This window comes from Salmo salar, chromosome ssa09 (genome assembly GCF_905237065.1).
Source record: "Salmo salar chromosome ssa09, Ssal_v3.1, whole genome shotgun sequence".
Classification (NCBI taxonomy): Eukaryota; Metazoa; Chordata; class Actinopteri; order Salmoniformes; family Salmonidae; genus Salmo; species Salmo salar.
In genome coordinates, this window is record NC_059450.1 from 131,140,401 (window position 1) to 131,160,581 (window position 20,181).

The following is a 20,181-nucleotide window of genomic DNA, read 5'->3' on the forward strand; positions in this document are numbered from 1 at the left end:
ATCATCCTTGAGATGTTTCTACAACTTGATTGGAGTCCACCTGTGGTAAATTCAATTGATTGGACATGATTTGGAAAGGCATACACCTATCTATATAAGGTCCCACAGTTGACAGTGCATGTCAGAGCAAAAACCAAGCCATGAGGTCGAAGGAATGGTCTGTAGAGCTCTGAGACAGGATTGTGTCGAGGCACAGATCTGGGGAAGGGTACCAAAACATTTCTGCAGCATTGAAGGTTCCCAAGAACCCAGTGGCCTCCATCATTCTTAAATGGAAGAAGTTTGGAACCACCAAGACTCTTCCTAGAGCTGGCCGCCGGGCCAAACTGAGCAATCGGGGTAGAAGGGCCTTGGTCCGGGAGGTGACCAAGAACACGATGGTCACTCTGACAGCACTCCAGAGTTCCTCTGTGGAGATGGGCGATCCTTCCAGAAGGACAACCATCTCTGCAGAACTCCACCAATCAGGCCTTTATGGTAGAGTGGCCAGACGGAAGCCACTCCTCAGTAAAAGGCACATGACAGCGCACTTGGAGTTGCTAAAAGGAACTTAAAGGACTCTCATACCATGAGAAACAAGATGCTCTGGTCTGATGAAACCAAGATTAAACTCTTTGGCCTGAATGTCAAGCATCACTTCAGGAGGAAACCTGGCACCATCCCTTTGGTGAAGCATGGTGGTGGCAGCATCATGCTGTGGGGATGTTTTTCAGCGGCAGGGACTGGGAGACTAGTCAGGATTGAGGGAAAGATAAACGGAGCAAAGTACAGAGAGATCCATGATGAAAACCTGCTCCAGAGCACTCAGGACCACAGACTGGGTCAAAGGTTCACCTTCTAACAGGACAACGACCCTAAACACACAGCCACACAATCTCCGAATGTCCTTGAGTGGCACAGTCAGAGCCTGAACCTGATCTAACATCTCTGGAGAGGCCTGAAAATAGCTGTGAAGCGACGCTCCCCATCCAACCTGACTGAGCTTAAGAGGATCTGCAGAGAAGAATGGGAGAAACTCTCCAAATACAGGTGTGCCAAGCTTGTAGCGTCATACCCCAGAAGATGCAAGGCTGTAATTGCTGCCAAAGGTGCTTCAACAAAGTACTGAGTAGTAAAGGGTCTGAATACATATGTAAATGTGATATTTCAGAAGTTTTTTAATTATAAATTTGTTTAAAATAATTCAAACCTGTTGTTTGCTTTGTCATTATGGGGAATTGTGTGTAGATTGATGAGGAAAAAACTATTGAATCAATTTCAGAATATTGCTGTAACCTAACAAAATTTGGAAAAAGTCAAGGCATCTAAATACTTTCTGAAGGCACTGTATAGGTGACCTTTGTAACATGTTAGGTAATCCATGTACTTGATAGAAAGTGGTCTCAAGACCACTATGGAGTCCCACTGAAAGTGGTTGTTATGATTTGTAGAATGTGACCTGAAATAGCCCCTAGCAGCACAGCACTTCAGTGCTCATAAAGACTGAGGAAATATGCGTCTGCACGTCTTGGTTGTGAAACAGAAGTATAAAGTCACCAAGCAGGGGAGTAGAGAACTGCGAAGGCGTACAGCAGCAGATCATGTTTTGTTCGTTGTGAGTCACACAAATATAATTGACTAGTACATCAAAATTCTTATTCACAGGACACTTACTGTACGTCTACTTGCACAGCATTAACGTTCCAGCTTAAACTTTTCCAGAATTATCTAGCGCCAAAAGAACTCTCTACTAAACCTCTCTATGGCAGGTAGTTACAGATCGTGCAACCACGTGCCAGTGCTGAATCACTGGGATTGTTATTCCTGGACACAAATCCAAAGCTTAATTTGTCCTGTGATCTTGCTGGTGACTTCTGGATGCCACAGCAGGGAGGAAATGCTTTAAACTCTGCCTAGATAAACAGCCCAGTGCATCCCAGAGAGAGGGAGAGAGTTAGTGAGAGAGAGAGAGAGAGAGAGTTAGTGAGAGAGAGATTCCTCTGAGGGCCAGCCAGACTCTCTCTCACACACACTCCGCTGAAGCACATTCCCCCAATGATGAAGGTCAACCCAGCAAGGCCATGCAGATAAAGTTTCCCCTGACAATCCAGCGTGGGACACACATACTGCTGTGCTTTCTTTACAGAGGGTACTATTAGTTTCCAAAAATGTAGAAGGGAATTACTTTGGAAATAAATTATTTAGATGACTTCATGTATTCATGAAGTCCATCACAATACTTAAAAAATATATGTTCTATTTTGAAAATATGATTAATTATGTCTCTGTTTTCTATTTAAACTCAGATGACAAAAAATAAATTGCCTTAAAATGGATTTAAATAAATGCCCTTTAGAAAAAAGGTCATGCACCCGAGCTACAAAATGCACCCGAGCCACAAAAGGTCACGAACCCGAGCCACAAAATGCACCCGAGCCACAAAAGGTCATGCACCCGAACTACAAAATGCACCCGAGCCACAAAAGGTCATGCACCCGAACTACAAAATGCACCCGAGCCACAAAAGGTCATGCACCCGAACCACAAAATGCACCCAAGCCACAAAAGGTCACGCACCTGAGCCTATCATTTATCAGACGATTCCCACACTGGCTACGTCTTTGGATTTGACTGCCAGCTTGCATGGTCTCATCTGATCTGATTTCGTGAATATTTAACTGGCTTTAATGGTTTTATTCCCCTGGATCTCAAAAGAAGAGCTGCAGGACGAGCCCTTGTTTCTGCACTTCGCATGCTGGCCATCAATATGTAACTTTATGGAATCACATTCATGAGAATGTAGCTGAATCATTATCTTTGTCTGCCAGGATCCAGGCATGGTAAGACCTGGCAAGGTGACAAGCTTTCAATAAGCAAAGAATATAATAGAAAATAAGTTCCTTCAGTCACTTACTCATTTTATAATTGACCAGAAATAAAATAATTGTTAGACTTTGGTTCTTTATTACTTAGGTCAAATATATGATGTTTATTATCAGCAGGATGTTAAACAAAAGAAAACAATTAGATTAGTTGCAACTTTTCTGTAACTGTGTAGGTACTGTTGAAGAACATATCTCTTACTTCCAGCACTGTGAAAGACATAAACTTATATTTGTTTACCTGTTAAGTTGACTGAGAACACATTCTCATTTACAGCAACAACCTGGAGAATAATTACAGGGGGGATGAATGAGCGAATTGGAAGCTGGTGATGATTAGGTGGCCAAATTGGAAATTTAGCCAGGACACCGGGGTTAACACCTTTACTCTTATGATAAGTGCCATGGGATCTTTAGTGACCACAGAGAGTCAAAACACCTGTTTAATGTCCCATCCAAAAGGCAGCACCCTACACAGGGCAATGTTCCTAATCACTGCTCAGGGGCGTTGGGAAAAATGTTTTAGACCAGATGCAAAGCAGGGTTGTTCCCTGGATGGGAGACCAGATGCTGCTGGAAGTGCTGTAGAAGGGCCAATAGGAGGCACAATTTGTCGACAAACTAGAATACATATGGAGAACTGGTTCAGAATATAGGTATCAATTAAAGAAAGCCATGTAAATATATGCATATTCCTCTCAGCACCAATTGGTAGATTTAAAAACTCTCTGATCCTGTAGATTATTTAGGTACATTTCTGGGTTGGGAAAGTATGTATGAATCATAAAAAAAACTGTCACAAAATATATTGCTGAATCAAAAACAGTGGTTTCATTCATCCTGAAAGTTGTCATATTCAAGTTCAATCTATTAAATATTGGAAGGTGGAAAAAAGTGTACAATAAGGGTTAAACAATAGTCCTATAAATCTACCCTAATCCTAGTAATCCACTAGTATTGGAACTAAATGACAACGGTCCAGTTGTTATGAACCATGTGCCAGGCTCCAGGTTTAACATGCTATGTGTGGTCTAAGAGCTGCAGGTTAGTCTCAGTAAAGGAAGGGAACATGCTCAACTCTAAATCTTCTTCTGTAAACAAGTAGTAAGGGTGCTTGGAACAAGAAATCTAACACAAGAAAAAAAAGAAGCAATTTCAACTTTGTGTTTATTTTCTTTAACTCATAGTAGCGACGTGTTATTAAACCATATGCATACGTTTGGGCTTGTGCCTTCTTCAGGTTAACTTAGGCGAGGGGAACAGGGTGAATGTCAGCAGTCTGTGTGTACAGGATGTGTCCCAGGCCGACCACCAGGTCACCTTCACCTGCCAGCTAAAGAGAGAGCCCAGCCTCAAAGCCTCTGTGATGCTGATTGTCCACTGTGAGTACTGATGGACAGACATCTATCATACTCTGAGTCCTCATTCTCAGTCCTTATTCTTAGGAAGCATGGATCAGAATATGAGGGAATTAAGCATGAGTGCTTTCTCACTCGTATGTTCTAAAACACCAGTCTCAACATCAACGGTGAAGAGGTGACTCCAGGATGCTGGCTTTCTAGGCGGAGTTGCAAAGAAAAAGCCATATCTCAGACTGGTCAATAATAAGAAAATATTAAGATGGGCAAAAGAACACAGGCACTGGACAGAGGAACTCTGCCTAGAAGGCCAGCATCCCGGAGTCGCCTCTACACTGTTGACGTTGAGACTTGTGTTTTGCGAGTACTATTTAATGAAGCTGCCAGTTGAGCACTTGTGAGGCGTCTGTTTCTCAAACTAGACACTCTAATGTACTTGTCCTCTTGCTCAGTTGTGCACCGTGGCCTCCCACTCCTCTTTCTATTCTGGTTAGAGACAGTTTGCATTGTTCTGTGAAGGGAGTAGTACACAGCGTTGTACGAGATCTTCAGTTTCTTGGCAATTTCTCACATGGAATAGCCTTAATTTCTCAGAACAAGAATAGACTGACGAGTTTCAGAAGAAAGTTCTTTGTTTCTGGCCATTTTGAGCCTGTAATGGAACCCACACATGCTAATGCTCCAGATACTCAACTAGTCTAAAGAAGGCCAGTTTTATTGCTTCTTTAATCAGAACAACAGTTTTCAGCTGTGCTAACATAATTGCAAAAGGGTTTTCTGGTGATCAATTAGCCTTTTAAAATGATAGGGATCAGGAGGAGGAGAGGAATATTCTATTATGATAGGGATCAATAGGGCTCTCCAACTTAATTGAGTGTGTGCTAAGGCATAAACAAATTTATCATGCTATGAATTCTATTGTAAATGTACAATACCGTTCAAAAGTTTGGGGTCACTTAGAAATGTCCTTGTTTTTGAAAGAAAAGCACATTTTTGTCCTTTAAAATAACATCAAATTGATCAGAAATACAGTGTAGATATTGTTAACGTTGTAAGTGGCTATTGTAGCTGGAAATTAGATTTTTTGAAATAGATTTTTAATGGAATATCTACATAGGCGTACAGAGGCCCATTATCAGCAACCATCACTCCTGTGTTCCAATGACACGTTGTGTTAGCTAATCCAAGTTTATCATTTTAAAAAGGCTAATTGATCATTAGAAAACCCTTTTGCAATTATGTTAACACAGTTGAAAACTGTTGTTCTGATTAAAGAAGCAATAAAACTGGCCTTCTTTAGACTAGTTGAGTATCTGGAGCATTAGCATGTGTGGGTTCGATTACAGGCTCAAAATGGCCAGAAACAAAGAACTTTCTTCTGAAACTCGACAGTCTATTCTTGTTCTGAGAAATTAAGGCTATTCCATGCGAGGAATTGCCAAGAAACTGAAGATCTCGTACAACGCTGTGTACTACTCCCTTCACAGAACAATGCAAACTGTCTCTAACCAGAATAGAAAGAGGAGTGGGAGGCCACGGTGCACAACTGAGCAAGAGGACAAGTACATTAGAGTGTCTAGTTTGAGAAACAGACGCCTCACAAGTGCTCAACTGGCAGCTTCATTAAATAGTACTCGCAAAACACAAGTCTCAACGTCAACAGTGAAGAGGCGACTCTGGGATGCTGGCCTTCTAGGCAGAGTTCCTCTGTCCAGTGTCTGTGTTCTTTTGCCCATCTTAATATTTTCTTATTATTGACCAGTCTGAGATATGGCTTTTTCTTTGCAACTCCGCCTAGAAAGCCAGCATCCTGGAGTCACCTCTTCACCGTTGATGTTGAGACTGGTGTTTTAGAACATACGAGTGAGAAAGCACTCATGCTTAATTCCCTCATATTCTGATCCATGCTTCCTAAGAATAAGGACTGAGAATGAGGACTCAGAGTATGATAGATGTCTGTCCATCAGTACTCACAGTGGAGAATCAGCATCACAGAGGCTTTGAGGCTGGGCTCTCTCTTTAGCTGGCAGGTGAAGGTGACCTGGTGGTCGGCCTGGGACACGTCCTGTACACACAGACTGCTGACATTCACCCTGTTCCCCTCGCCTAAGTTAACCTGAAGAAGGCACAAGCCCAAACGTATGCATATGGTTTAATAACACGTCGCTACTATGAGTTAAAGAAAATAAACACAAAGTTGAAATTGCTTCTTTTTTTTCTTGTGTTAGATTTCTTGTTCCAAGCACCCTTACTACTTGTTTACAGAAGAAGATTTAGAGTTGAGCATGTTCCCTTCCTTTACTGAGACTAACCTGCAGCTCTTAGACCACACATAGCATGTTAAACCTGGAGCCTGGCACATGGTTCATAACAACTGGACCGTTGTCATTTAGTTCCATTACTAGTGGATTACTAGGATTAGGGTAGATTTATAGGACTATTGTTTAACCCTTATTGTACACTTTTTTCCACCTTCCAATATTTAATGGATTGAACTTGAATATGACAACTTTCAGGATGAATGAAACCACTGTTTTTGATTCAGCAATATATTTTGTGACAGTTTTTTTAATGATTCATACATACTTTCCCAACCCAAAAATGTACCTAAATAATCTACAGGATCAGAGAGTTTTTAAATCTACCAATTGGTGCTGAGAGGAATATGCATATATTTACATGGCTTTCTTTAATTGATACCTATATTCTGAACCAGTTCTCCATATGTATTCTAGTTTGTCGACAAATTGCAAATTACAGGTACACCATATTTAAAGGGATGGCTAAGATAAATGAACTGAAAACCCAAATGAATGAAAACTCCACGAGAAAATCTGTTGGCTAACAAGTGAGAGGATTTTCAGCGGTTGAATTAAATGTATTCAGCGTGTGCAAGGGAACCACGCCTGCAAAGGCCATTTCCATAGCCATGGGAAAATCTAAATGAAACACATATATTAATAAAAATAATAATATTTGAAAATATTTTTTTTCTCACAAAAGTAGTGCACAGGACCTTTACTAGTCCTATATTAGTGGACCGATGTAGCATGTGCAAACAATAATAATTCTGCACCACCATGTGAGAAGATATTGCAGCACCCCCACCCCAAAAAATCTTCCTGAGGCTATGCCTGTTATTTATCTGTATAAGTTATGTCTGAATACCAACTACATTTCCTAAGTCAGAATCGGCCATTACAGTACATCCAAGACAAGAGAACAATATAATTTGTTATGGTACCATTATAAAAACACCAGACATGATTACAGTACATGGGTGTTTTTAATGTACTGTACTTACAGTAGCTTTTCATTTCTGTTTGTAATTTATATCATCTGAATATGACATGCTGTGTGAAAGACAATATCATTTATGGAAAATACTATAATTTGGTTGGGTGACTCGTGTTGGCTTTCCTCCAAGGCTTTTATTCTTCTGTTCTATTTGTTTGTGTTTCCTGTTTAACTCTGTATACTGCATACACACCTCAGACATGAAACATACCCATCTATAACAGGGTAAATACATTTTACACCAAGCACTGGTACTCACTGTGCTGGAAAAACATTGTCTTAGTGCTGAAAGGGGATAGTTTCCTTGGTGGAGAGGTAGATATCAGTAGTGTATTTTGGAATGAAGGAGGGTTGTTTTTTATTGACCTGCTGCTAGTTGATACAAACAGCCCAGGAAGAGAAGCGGGGGAAGAGCTCTTATCAGGGGGTTTATTTTCATCCTGAAGGCTGAGACCTAGAGGAGGAAGCCAGGGGACAATAATATGTCATAGCTGACAGAAATAGCTTCCCTCTGCAGTGCCTGTGGTCAAGTGGTAACACTGCCAGCTCTGTGCACATCAGCTGTATAATGACCACGGAGACCTGAGGGTTTGATTCCCACGCTGCATCCAATCTTCCCACTGTGTCTCCTCTTCACAAATCCCTGTTCCTGTGTTTCTAAGCTGTCCAAACAGAGAGAGAGAGAGAGAGAGAGAGAGGCGAGGAGAGCAGGGATATGAAGTGCCATCATCAGTCCAGGAGATTGTGAACAACACGATAACAGATGGGCATCAGAGGGGAAACAACAAGATGACAAGTGACACAGCACATTTTGTCTGATGTGGCCTGATTGATTTAGTCAGGCCTGATCCTGAGATGGTCCAGAGACTGATGCAGTACACTCTCCCTATAGGAGAACCCTTTGAAGAACCCCTTTTGGTTGCAGGTAGAACCATTTTGGCTTCCACGTAGAAGGGTTTTACAAGGTACCCAAAATGGTTTTACCTGGAACCAAAAAGGCTTATCCTATTGGGGACAGCTGAAGAACCCTTTTGGAACCTTTTGATAACTGTTGAGATTTTAGACAGCTTTCATCCCTCCAGGTATTTACAGCCCTGTTGCCCCCTCCAGTGCTGAGATAGTGGGAGTGCAGTTAGATACTGCATTTCCCTGTCACTGTCATCAGTTCTCTCTACCTGAAAGGTGTCTTCATAGTTTGGGGGTGTGTCTACTGGTTTTGGTTTGTAATTCTCCTCCATAAACGAACTTCAGACAACAGTCACATTTCCATAAAGTGTTTATGAGAATATAAGGATATATTCCATCCATAAGATATATTTTTCCCGTTTGCATTACAGTTTGCTGTCGCAGTGTTACAGATTGCCAGGTAAATGAAGCAGGCTGCATCTTCTATTGCTTTATGCCAGTGTACTGACCGGGTGATCTTTGCTGCTCTGACAAGGGAGATTGTCAGACACTTTAACATTTGATGCTACATCCTTCACAATGATAAACACACATCTAGTTGAATAGTTGGAACTTGACTTTGCAGTTGAGGTGGATTGCTTGGTCAGAAGCTAAGATTCTTGTCATAGAAATATTATCAACAACCACTGTATGCTCTTAATCACCTATCTCATTTCTTTTCACATTGAGGAAAGAGGATGACGATAAGGTTAATTGTATGTATGTAAATCATTATGTTTCTCTCCTTTGGCACTCTGTTGGCACTCCCCATCCATTCGATACAAACAAAGCATAAATACCCAACAAGTATTAGTCATTCAGTTAAAAGACCTGCAATAGAAATACTGGTATTTATTGGTCTGTATCTCTTCCAGCTTGGTCCTTGTTGAATGCCAAGAGTGTGCAAAGCTGTCATCAAGGCAAAGGGTGGCTACTTTAAAGAATCTAAAATATAGTAACAACTTTTTTGGTTACTACATGATTCCATATTTGTTATTTCATAGTTGTTATGTCTTCACTATTATTCTACAATGTAGAAAATAGTAAAAATAAAGAAAAACCCTTGAATGAGTCGATGTGTCCAAACTTTTGACCGGTACTGTATTTTGGGTTGAATTTATTGTGCTGTTTATCTGAGTCCTTCTATTATGCAATGACAAGGCACTTGAGATGCTTCACACTTGTATTTAATATGTAAGCCTTTTGGGATGTTGAAACTTTGCATTGGTGACCTGCTGACCAGAGCAGTGCTTACACAGCTGCAGAGGAGCTGTCTGTCTGACAGTGACAGTGGAGTTACAGCACACTCCCAGCAGTAACACTATTGAGGACTGAGAGGGGACAGACACAGAGGCTGGGATGGAAGACTCTGGGCCTACACTGGCATCTGGGCCCACTTCTAATTCTAATCCACCTATAATGGAGGAGTCTAGTGCCAAACTGTTCTTCTGCCGCTGGGTAAGACACAGAATCCCCCTGGCACACAGAGAGGAGTTCTACCACATTCTCCGGATGACTGGACCCTTGGTAAGGACTGGCACTGCCCACCTAGCCTGTTGTGTGTTTCCGAAATGGCACCATATACTCCCTATATAGAACACTACTTTTGACCAGGTAGTGCATTATAAAGGGAATATAGGGTGCTATTTGGGACACAACTATTGTGTGGCCCTGTTTGGAGTGGATAGCTCTGTTGTCAGGGTTATAGGTAGATTACTCTGTGAGAGTGAAATACTAGGCTACAGGATGTACTGTGCAGTGCATACTAATGGCACTATGATTTATTCAAAGTACACTCAGAGGGCCACTAAAGCCCATCAGAACTAGTGTTTCAAGTATATTTCTCTTGATTGACTTAGAAGTAATGTCTGTCCCACTGGGCACAGACGTCAGTTCAGCGTCTAGTTTTGATTTTGGTTGAGTTGTCAACTATTGTGAATTCAACATGAAATCAACAAAACATTTCACCATGTCATTGGATTTAGGTTCAAAGTGAGGTGAAATGTCTTTACGTTGATGACTTTAGTAAATCCAACGAGTTTTCCACATTGATTCAACATCATCACATAGATTTAGGTTTTTTTGTCCAGTGGGGTGTTTGTTATTGTTTATGAGTGTTTTCTTCCCCTAGCTGCTATCTCGAATCCTAAACTACCTGCTTCCATTTGTCATCACTATGTTCTGTGGTCGCCTGGGGAATGAGGTGTTAGCTGGCTATGGCCTGGCCTGCGCGGTGAGTCAATCCTCTGGCTATGTTGTGTACTCTGCTGACATCTATCAGCTTAGATAAGAAAATGTCTCCTCTGTATGTGGTTGGAGAGGAAAGGAGGGAGAATGGAAAGAAATATTACAACATCACCTCAGGTCCCTACAGATTCTGGTATTCCTTTGAAAAACCACAAGAAAGGGGATAGTAATAATCAATAATCATAAAAAACCATCAACATACTGTAAGAATGTAAATCTTTACGTAATCGTGAGCTGTAAATGTGTTTGATGGTCATCTTCTTCAGACTATTAATGTTACGACTGCAGCAACAGGAGGTGGACTTGCCTTAGCATGTGACACTTTGGTATCTCAGGTATGTACATGTTTATGAAACTTGCAGTAGTTGAAGTATACGTTCCTGTTGAAATATATGCAACTGTCAGAGTCTGTGACCCTAACGATAATGTCTTATGTCATTCACGCTGTTGTGTGAGCAGACATTTGGTGGTAAGAACCTGCAGCGTGTGGGGGTGATTCTCCAGAGGAGTGTGTTGATCCTACTGCTCTTCTGTCTGCCCTGCTGGGCCATGCTCCTCAACACCCAGTCTATCCTGCTGGCTCTGGGCCAGGAGCCTGAAGTGGCCAGGTAACACCTACAGTGTCAAAATCAAATCAAGTCAATGCTATTTTTCATTTCACCTTTATTTAACAAGGTAGGCCAGTTGAGAACAAGTTTTCATTTCCAACTGCGACCTGGCCAAGATAAATCAAAGCAGTGCGACACAAACAACAACACAGAGTTACACATGGGATAAACAAACGTACAGTCATTGACACAGTAAAAAAATCTATATACAGTGTGCAAATGTAGTAAGATTAGGGAGGTAGGGCAATAAATAGGCCATAGTGGCGAAATAATTACAATTTAGCAATTAAACACTGGCGTGATAGATGTACAGAAGATGAATGTGCAAGTAGAGATACTGGGGTGCAAAAGAGAAAAAAATAACAATATGGGAATGAGGTAGTTGGGTGGGCTATTTACAGATGGGCTATGTACAGGTGTAATGATCTGTAAGCTGCTCTGACAGCTGATACTTAAAGTTAGTGAGCGATATATAATACTGCAGCTTCAGTGATTTTTGCAATTCGTTCCAGTCACTGGCAGCAGAGAACTGGAAGGAAAGGAGGCCAAACGAGGAGTTTGCTTTGGGGATGACCAGTGAAATATACCTGCTGGAGCGCGTGCTACGGGTGGGTGTTACTATGGTGACCAGTGAGCTGAGATAAGGCGGGGCTTTACCTAGCAAAGACTTATAGATGACCTGGAGCCAGTGGGTCTGGCGACGAATATGTAGCGAGGGCCAGCCAACGAGAGCATACAGGTCGCAGTGGTGGGTAGTATATGGGGCTTGGTGACAAAACGGATGGCACTATGATAGACTACATCCAATTTGCTGAGTAAAGTGTTGGAGGCTATTTTGTAAATTACATCGCCGAAGTCAAGGATCGGTAGGATAGTCAGTTTTACGAGGGTATGTTTGGCAGCATGAGTGAAGGATGCTTTGTTGCGAAATAGGAAGCCGATTCTAGATTTAATTTTGGATTGGAGATGCTTAATGTGAGTCTGGTACAGTCTAACCAGACACCTAGGTATTTGTAGTTGTCCAAATATTCTAAGTCAGATCCGTCCAGAGTAGTGATGCTGGACGGGCGGGCAGGTGCGGGCAGCGATCGGTTGAAGAGCATGCATTTAGTTTTACTTGCATAAGAGCAGTTGAAGGCAACGGAAGGAGAGTTGTATGGCATTGAAGCTCGTCTGGAAGTTTGTTAACACAGTGTCCAAAGAAGGGCCACAGGTATACAGAATGGTGTCGTCTGCGTAGAGATGAATCAGAGAATCACCAGCAGCAAGAGCGACATCATTGATGTATACAGAGAAAAGAGTCGGCCCGAGAATTGATTGCGTACATATTGGTCGCGTACACATATTTTGCAGATGTTATTGCAGGTGCAGCGAAATGCTTATGGATCTAGCTCCAACAGTGCAGTAATACCTAACAATATAAAGCAATACACACAAATTCCACAAAATTAAAAGAAAGGAATTAAGAAATATCAGAACAAGCAATGTCCAGAATATAAATATCTATGTATATGATGGTGTGTATAGATAGTATTGATAGTATATGAATAGAAAAGGTGTGCACAGCAGTATTTATATAGGATGAGCATTGACTAGAATACACTATATACATATGAAGTGGGTAAAGCAGTAATGTACAGTACCAGTCAAAAGTTTATACATTTGAAGGTCAGTAATGGTCAGTCATGAAGGTCAATCAATGTGGAAAATTTCAAGAACTTTGAAAGTTTCTTCAATTGCAGTCGCAAAACCCATCAAATGCTATGATGGAACTGTCTCTCATGAGGACCGCCACAGGAAAGGAAGACCCAGAGTTACCTCTGCTGCAGAGAATAAGTTCATTAGAGTTACCAGCCTCAGAAATTGCAGCCCAAATAAATGTTTCACAGAATTCAAGTAACAGACACATCTCATCATCAACTGTTCAGAGCAGACTGCATGAATCAGGCCTTCATGGTCGATTTACTGCAAAGAAACCATTTCTAAGGGACACCAATAAGAAGAAGAGACTTGCTTGGGCCAAAAAACACGAGCAATAGAGATTAGACCAATGGAAATCTGAGTCCAAATTTGAGATTTTTGGTTCCAATCGCTGTATCTTTGGGAGACGCAGAGTAGGTGAATGGATGATCTCTGTATGCGTTGTTCCCACCGTGAAGCATGGAGGAGGTGTGATGGTGTGGGGGTGCATTGCTCGTGACACTGTCAGTGATTTATTTAGAATTCAAGGCACACTTAACCAGCATGGCCACCACAGCATTCTGCAGCGATATACCATCCCATCTTGTTTGTGCTTATTGGGACTAACATTTGTTTTTCAATAGTAAAATGTCCCAAAACACACCTCTAGGCTATGTAAGGGCTATTTGACCAAGAAGGAGAGTGATGGAGTACTGCATCAGATGACCTGGCCTCCACAATCACCCGACCTCAACCCAATTGAGATGGTTTGGGATGAATTGAACCGCAGAGTGAAGGAAAAGCAGTGCTCAGCATATGTGGGAACTCCTTCAAGACTGTTGGAAAAGCATTCCTCATGAAGCTGGTTGAGAGAATGCAAAGCTGTCTTTTTTTAACCTTTATTTAACTAGGCAAGTCAGTTAAGAACAAATTGTTATTTACAATGACGGCTTACCCCGGCCAAACCCTAACGACACTGGGCCAATTGTGCGCCACCCTATGGGACTCCCAATTACAGCCAGTTGTGATACAGCCTGAAATTGAACCAGGATCTGTAGTGACACCTCTAGCACTGAGATGCAGTGCTTTAGACCGCTGCGCCACTCAGGAGCCCCAGTCATCAAGGCAAAGGGTGGCGACTTTGAAGAATCTCAAATATAAAATATATTTTGATGTTTAACACTTGTTGTTCCTGATCAGGTCACATGGTCAGGAAAAATATGAGGCCCTACTCACACTGTATGACTCAGACCAGAGCAAAGCACAGATACAGCCGATGCACAGTGCCGTGCCTCTGATGCTGGGTAAAGATATGTGCTTGTTTGTATGCTAGTTGGGGAGAACATAACTCTTCATTCTCTTAGCTGCAATAACACCATTTCTGGCTGCTCTCAGCATCAAATGTGGCAACCTGCAATTCCACAAACACTCCATTCAGTGGAAACGCCAGCAATGTTTTCACAGCCAATTGACTTACTCAATGAGATATAGAGATTGCTGTTCGTTTGTAGATGCAATAAACATTTTGACACTGATGCCTGAATAGGGGATATTTATGGACAACATAATGGTAAATGGATAGACCGTAGCAGTATGTGGTGTGTATTGGGTCAATACATGGAAACACGTGTAGTAATTTAGTGTGATTTAACAGTGAATATATGCTCTGTATTTTAGGATAGCACAGCTGTATGCCATCGCCTACCTACCTGCAGTGCCAGTGAGTCATCTGTTTTATCAAACACCCACTTGTTTAGAGTGGCTTCAATTTAGTCTGTTTTCAACTCGTTGGCTCCGTTAACCTATTCTTATTAGATGAAGAGTACATTTAGTGTTTTCTCATTAAATTGCATTAAACATCCTCTCCTCCCTGTCTTTATAATTTACTCTCTATCTCTTTATTTTAGGCTATTTTCCTGCATCAACTTCAGGCGTCTTATCTCCAAAACCAGGTACACTGACCGTGCTGCTGGGCTACAAATGACTTGTTTTGTTTCTCACACCTCATCGCATCCATAGAAATAAGAATGAATAGAATGGCCTTGGAAGCTCTTACCCTGGCAATTGACTGGTAAACTCATAGGTACAATCGCAATGGCTGCCCGGTATTGTAATGCAATAATTTTCATGTTATTTTGGAATGTTCTATCAAGTGATGCTGGATTACCATGGTAATGTAGCATGTTCATTCAAATGATGCTAACTGATGTGGCTCATTTTTTTTTTGTAAAGTTAGTTTAGTTGACTCAACAAATCACAGCACAGATTGAAGGGTACACTTCCTGATTTTCCTTCCTGGCATGGGTACACTCAAAATGGCTGCCAGTCCACCCATTATGCCGTCAATGACTTATATGGAGATGCCCTTTCTATTCATTCTTATTTCTATGACGGCATCCTCATCCCAGTCTGTTGTATATCATCTGGGTTAAGGAGTAAGACAATCATAGGTGTGAATCTGATGTTTATCAATCATATCAACGAGTGTGTTTCTGTGCTCAGGGGATAATACTGCCTCAGATGTACACAGCAGCAGCAGCCAACATCGCCAACGTGGTGACAAACTATATCCTGCTCTACTGGATGGACCTGGGAGTTATGTAGGTGTGCTCACACAAGAAACATTGATAACAGTGCCATATTCTTAACAGTCAGTAACATAGTCAGAGTATCAAGTATGTACCAGCCAGTGTAAGTATGCAATGCTCATTATCATTTCATGGAGTGTGTTTTTGTTTGTTTGTTTGTGTGTGTTTGTTTTCTAGAGGGTCGGCAGCAGCTAATACGCTTTCCCAACTCTACATATGTTCTTTCTTGTTTGCTTACATTTTCTGGAAGAAGCTATATGTGAAAACATGGGGAGGTAATAGAACGTTCACATCTCTGTGATTGTGCCTGATGAATGTGACCCACTGAAATCGACTGGTTTGTGTTGGGATGAACAGGCCAGTTTCTCTCCCTACAGGCTGGACTACAGAAGCGCTGCAGGAGTGGGGCTCTTATATGAAACTAGCCATCCCCAGTACACTGATGCTGTGTTTCGAATGGTGGATCTATGAGCTTGGGGGGTTCCTTGCAGGTACATTTCAGCTCTTAAGGTTAACACCAATGAACCAATGAACAGTCACATTCAAAAGGCCAAAACAACCATATTTATGTAACATCCACCTCTGCATTCTTCCCCCTCTCTCTTTCCTTCTCTCTTTCTCAGGCATGCTGAGTGAAGTGGACCTGGCTGCTCAACACGTGGTCATAATGCTGGCTTTCATCAACTACATGGTACTGTGTACAGAACTCCTTACACACCCACCCTAACAGTCCTATCATGGAAACCAAACAAAACCCAATGCCCTGGCTATCCAGTCCAAATAAGTTGAAGAATAACCCAAAATTGTAGGCTACAGGTCAAAGTAAAATTTGAGGCGAAAACACACATTAACTTTGTTTGAGGCATGGTTAGACTAAGACAGCAAGCTGTTTATGAGGCATCTAGTTAATGTGTTGTGTTGTGTGGGTAAAGTTCCCCCTGGGGATCCAAGCTGCAGCATGTGTTCGTGTGGGGAACGCCCTGGGGGCCGGGGATACAGCCGGGGCCATCCTCACCAGCAAGGTGTCCCTCGCCCTCTCAGGTCAGTCACACACTTCCCCCAGCTCATATGGCCTTTATTTAAACCATCTATGATGATCTATGGTGATCTATGGTTAACTAAAATGACAATAATTATTTTGACAAACTAGTAGTTATTTTGCAGTCGTGCTTGGTCTTTTTCCTCTGTCCCATGCTTTAGGTTCAATGGCAGTAATTCAGGGAATCATGCTGATCTCTACTAAAACAGTAATCGGCTTCATGTTTACTTCTGATGAGTAAGTAGAGTGTACATATATTCAACATAATGATTCAAGTCAAGACAGTCCCAAATTGGAACCTGACCATCTTAATAACCATGCTCTCTTTCCTTTTCAGGCAGATCATAGATCTGGTCTCTCAACTTCTCAGTGTGTACTGTGTTCTTCAGTTCTTTGATGGGCTAGTGGTAAGTGCACTCAAGTGGTTTGTAACCATTGAAAAATGAATAACATTTTATACAATAATACTGCTACAATAAGAACTCAATATACAGTGGAATAAGAGAGATAGTCTGTGTAATTGTCCAGGACCCAGGAACATTGGTTGAATGAGTGATAAGACATGAAACCTGGTGACAGCCAGCCAACAGTGTTTGTCTCTCTCTGTTAACACCCACTAATCTGAGATTTGTCTGTCCGTCCCAGTGTGTGTGTATGGGAATCATCCTGGGCACAGGCCAACAGAAGATAGCAGCGATGGCTAATCTCATCACCTACTACTGCGTGGGCCTTCCACTGGGCATCTCTTTGATGTTTGCAGCTGGCCTCAGGGTTGTAGGTATATACTCAGCTCTGAATTTTATGAAAACCAAACACAATTTTAGACGTCTTTTTCATGACCAGAGGTCTTTGCTCATTCTTACTGCCTTGCCATATACTTGCAACAGAAGTATGGTTATGATCAAATTCAGAAATGTGGTACAAAAACATTCAGAAAAATGATTTGCTCTCACTAGCAATTAAGAATCATGAATAGCAGGGCTATTCTGTATTGAAGATGACAATGTTCTCTGTCCTTGGTCAAAGATGGTCTCCTCTCCTCTCCACAGGGTTCTGGTTAGGCCTGTTAATCTGTGTAATTATACAGTCCAGCTTCTTCATCACTGTCATATTCAGGCTCGACTGGAAGAAAATGACAGAGAAGGTATGTCACCAGTGGCTTTTCGCTTCCCTATCTGGAACATACAGGGACTCAGGTGATTGAGAGGCTGACAGCCCATACCGCTATCTTTATGGTTTCTGTGAAGCATAATAGTGGCCTGGGGCAGCCTCTATAGTTATGGTTTCTGTGAAGCATAGTAGTGGCCTGGGGTGGGTGAAGGAAAATATTTGCTGTCAGCATCATGGAGTTGAACTGTTTGGGACAGGCTGTGAAACGAGCTGGAAAGGCTGGACATATGGTGTCAATGAGGAGTATAGTTGCACCTGACCACACAGAGAACAATGGGAGGGTGAGTATGAGTAGAACATTTAGCTCAGTCCTATTTTTTATGTTATTTATACTATACTCTCACAAATAACATTGTTCTAACCCAGATTGTGAATGGATACATGTCAGTGAGTGCTGAGGGCCAGGGGGACCTCAGGGGAAGCAATTGGACCCCAGAGGTGCAGAAGGAGGATGGGAGCCCCAGAGCCCTGCTCTCCACCACCCAGCTGGTCCTGAGGAGAGGTCTCACTGTACTGACTGCCATTGTAATCCTAGCTGTGGGGACCAGTGTCCATCTTCTACTGCCTCTACCAATCAGCACATGGAGCAATCTGAGTGTAGACTGGAGCAACACGACCTACCCCCCTGAACTCACCCCGTCAACAGTTCTCATCTAGGAGTAATACCTGGGCGACCCAGAACAGACCCTGTAGCAAGACAATTAAGTCATAGTGTGCTGTGTCACTGAATCTGTTATTACACCAATTATTAAATGTGAATCAGCTTTTTCCTGCAATCTAGAGCTATAATCATTGTATATTTTTCTGAATAGGTTATCTATGCATACCTCTTTACTTGTTCAATTGTCATTTTAATTAATGATGCAAATTGATTCTTTAAGAAATGTTATGCCTTCAGTACATTTAGTAATTGCTTGTTTTTCTAAAGTGTAGCAACCTTGGCAGCAAGCAAGCCCAGCTAAGATAAGACAAGCTACTCTAACTTGATTGATAGCCTGACATGGTGTTAGCTACACTCTTCGGCTGTCCCCATAGGAGAACCCAAGAGGGTTCTACATGGAACCAAAAGGAGTTCTGCCCCACAAAAAAAAGTGTTATCCTATGGGGACAACCTCAGAACCCTTTTGTAATCCTTTTTTCTAAAAGTGTAGGTATGAAGTTGGGAACCTATCTAGCTGGTTAGCTAAAGCCCATTTCAAAAACTTGCTAGGTGGCTAGTATTACAGAGAAACAAAGCATTTTAATTTGATATATTCATCAAGAAGGAATCAATAGGCTACACAGCTTGATTAACATTTTTTACATTTAGCAGACGCTCTTATCCAGAGCGACTTACAAATTGGTGCATTCACCTTATGATATCCAGTGGAACAACCACTTTACAATAGTGCATCTAAATATTTTAAGGGGGGGGGTTAGAAGGATTACTTTATCCTATCCCAGGTATTCCTTAAAGAGGTGGGGTTTCAGGTGTCTCCGGAAGGTGGTGATTGACTCCGCTGTCCTGGCGTCGTGAGGGAGCTTGTTCCACCATTGGGGTGCCAGAGCAGCGAACAGTTTTGACTGGGCTGAGCGGGAACTGTGCTTCCTCAGAGGTAGGGAGGCGAGCAGGCCAGAGGAGGATAAACGCAGTGCCCTTGTTTGGGTGTAGGGCCTGATCAGAGCCTGAAGGTACGGAGGTGCCGTTCCCCTCACAGCTCCGTAGGCAAGCACCATGGTCTTGTAGCGGATGCGAGCTTCAACTGGAAGCCAGTGGAGAGAGCGGAGGAGCGGGGTGACGTTGATCAAATTAATTTACAAATATACCCTTCTGCACATCACCGGCAGCTAAAATAAAACGCTGTGTGTCACTCTACTCTCCCTCTCCTCCACTGCATGCAGTAGAGTTTCTAGCTTCCTGCCTAGGCATCTCTTTGCACCTTGGAGGGAACCACTTACTAGGAAGAATAAAGGGGGGTGTACTCTTTGCCTGGTCCAGTCAGTGTGCTCCTCCATAAAATACCACTGACAGAACTTATAAATTATGGTAAAATGTGGGCTTAAAAATGAAGTTCAGAAGTAAAAATCAGACAAATCTGAGGGGGCACGTGCCCCCTATGGACATGACGCCACTGGTTTTGGAATGAATTAATAGAATGCAATACAAAAATTTGGGATGGTACAGTGTGAGTCTGTCTTTACTTTTTGGTTTACAATATATCATATTACCATGAGAAAACATTAGGTTTGATTGGTTTGTGTAATCAGCTCAGACAGTGTGATAGTTTCATTCAGATGATTAATGAAAAGCCCCAGAATAAGTAATCCCTTGGCTCCTCACAGACCAACAGTACTGGAATTTTGGCACCATACTGTAGTTTCCTCTCCACTCTTATCTTCTCTGCTTAG

The 20,181-nt window shown here is 42.1% G+C and overlaps 1 protein-coding gene across 1 annotated transcript; it reads left to right on the forward strand.

Moving 5' to 3' along the window:
* The first annotated feature begins 9,692 nt into the window (after window positions 1-9,692).
* LOC106612938 (multidrug and toxin extrusion protein 1) lies at window positions 9,693-19,954 on the forward strand. The gene is made up of 17 exons (XM_014214613.2): window positions 9,693-9,988; window positions 10,593-10,694; window positions 10,975-11,043; window positions 11,168-11,316; window positions 14,674-14,716; window positions 14,904-14,948; window positions 15,499-15,596; window positions 15,762-15,859; window positions 15,962-16,075; window positions 16,208-16,275; window positions 16,517-16,625; window positions 16,785-16,860; window positions 16,961-17,030; window positions 17,269-17,401; window positions 17,673-17,767; window positions 17,991-18,074; window positions 18,160-19,954. Exons 1-17 carry the CDS (start codon window positions 9,821-9,823, stop codon window positions 18,448-18,450), a joined length of 1,812 nt encoding a protein of 603 aa, XP_014070088.2. The 5' UTR covers window positions 9,693-9,820; the 3' UTR covers window positions 18,451-19,954.
* The last annotated feature ends 227 nt before the right edge of the window (window positions 19,955-20,181 follow it).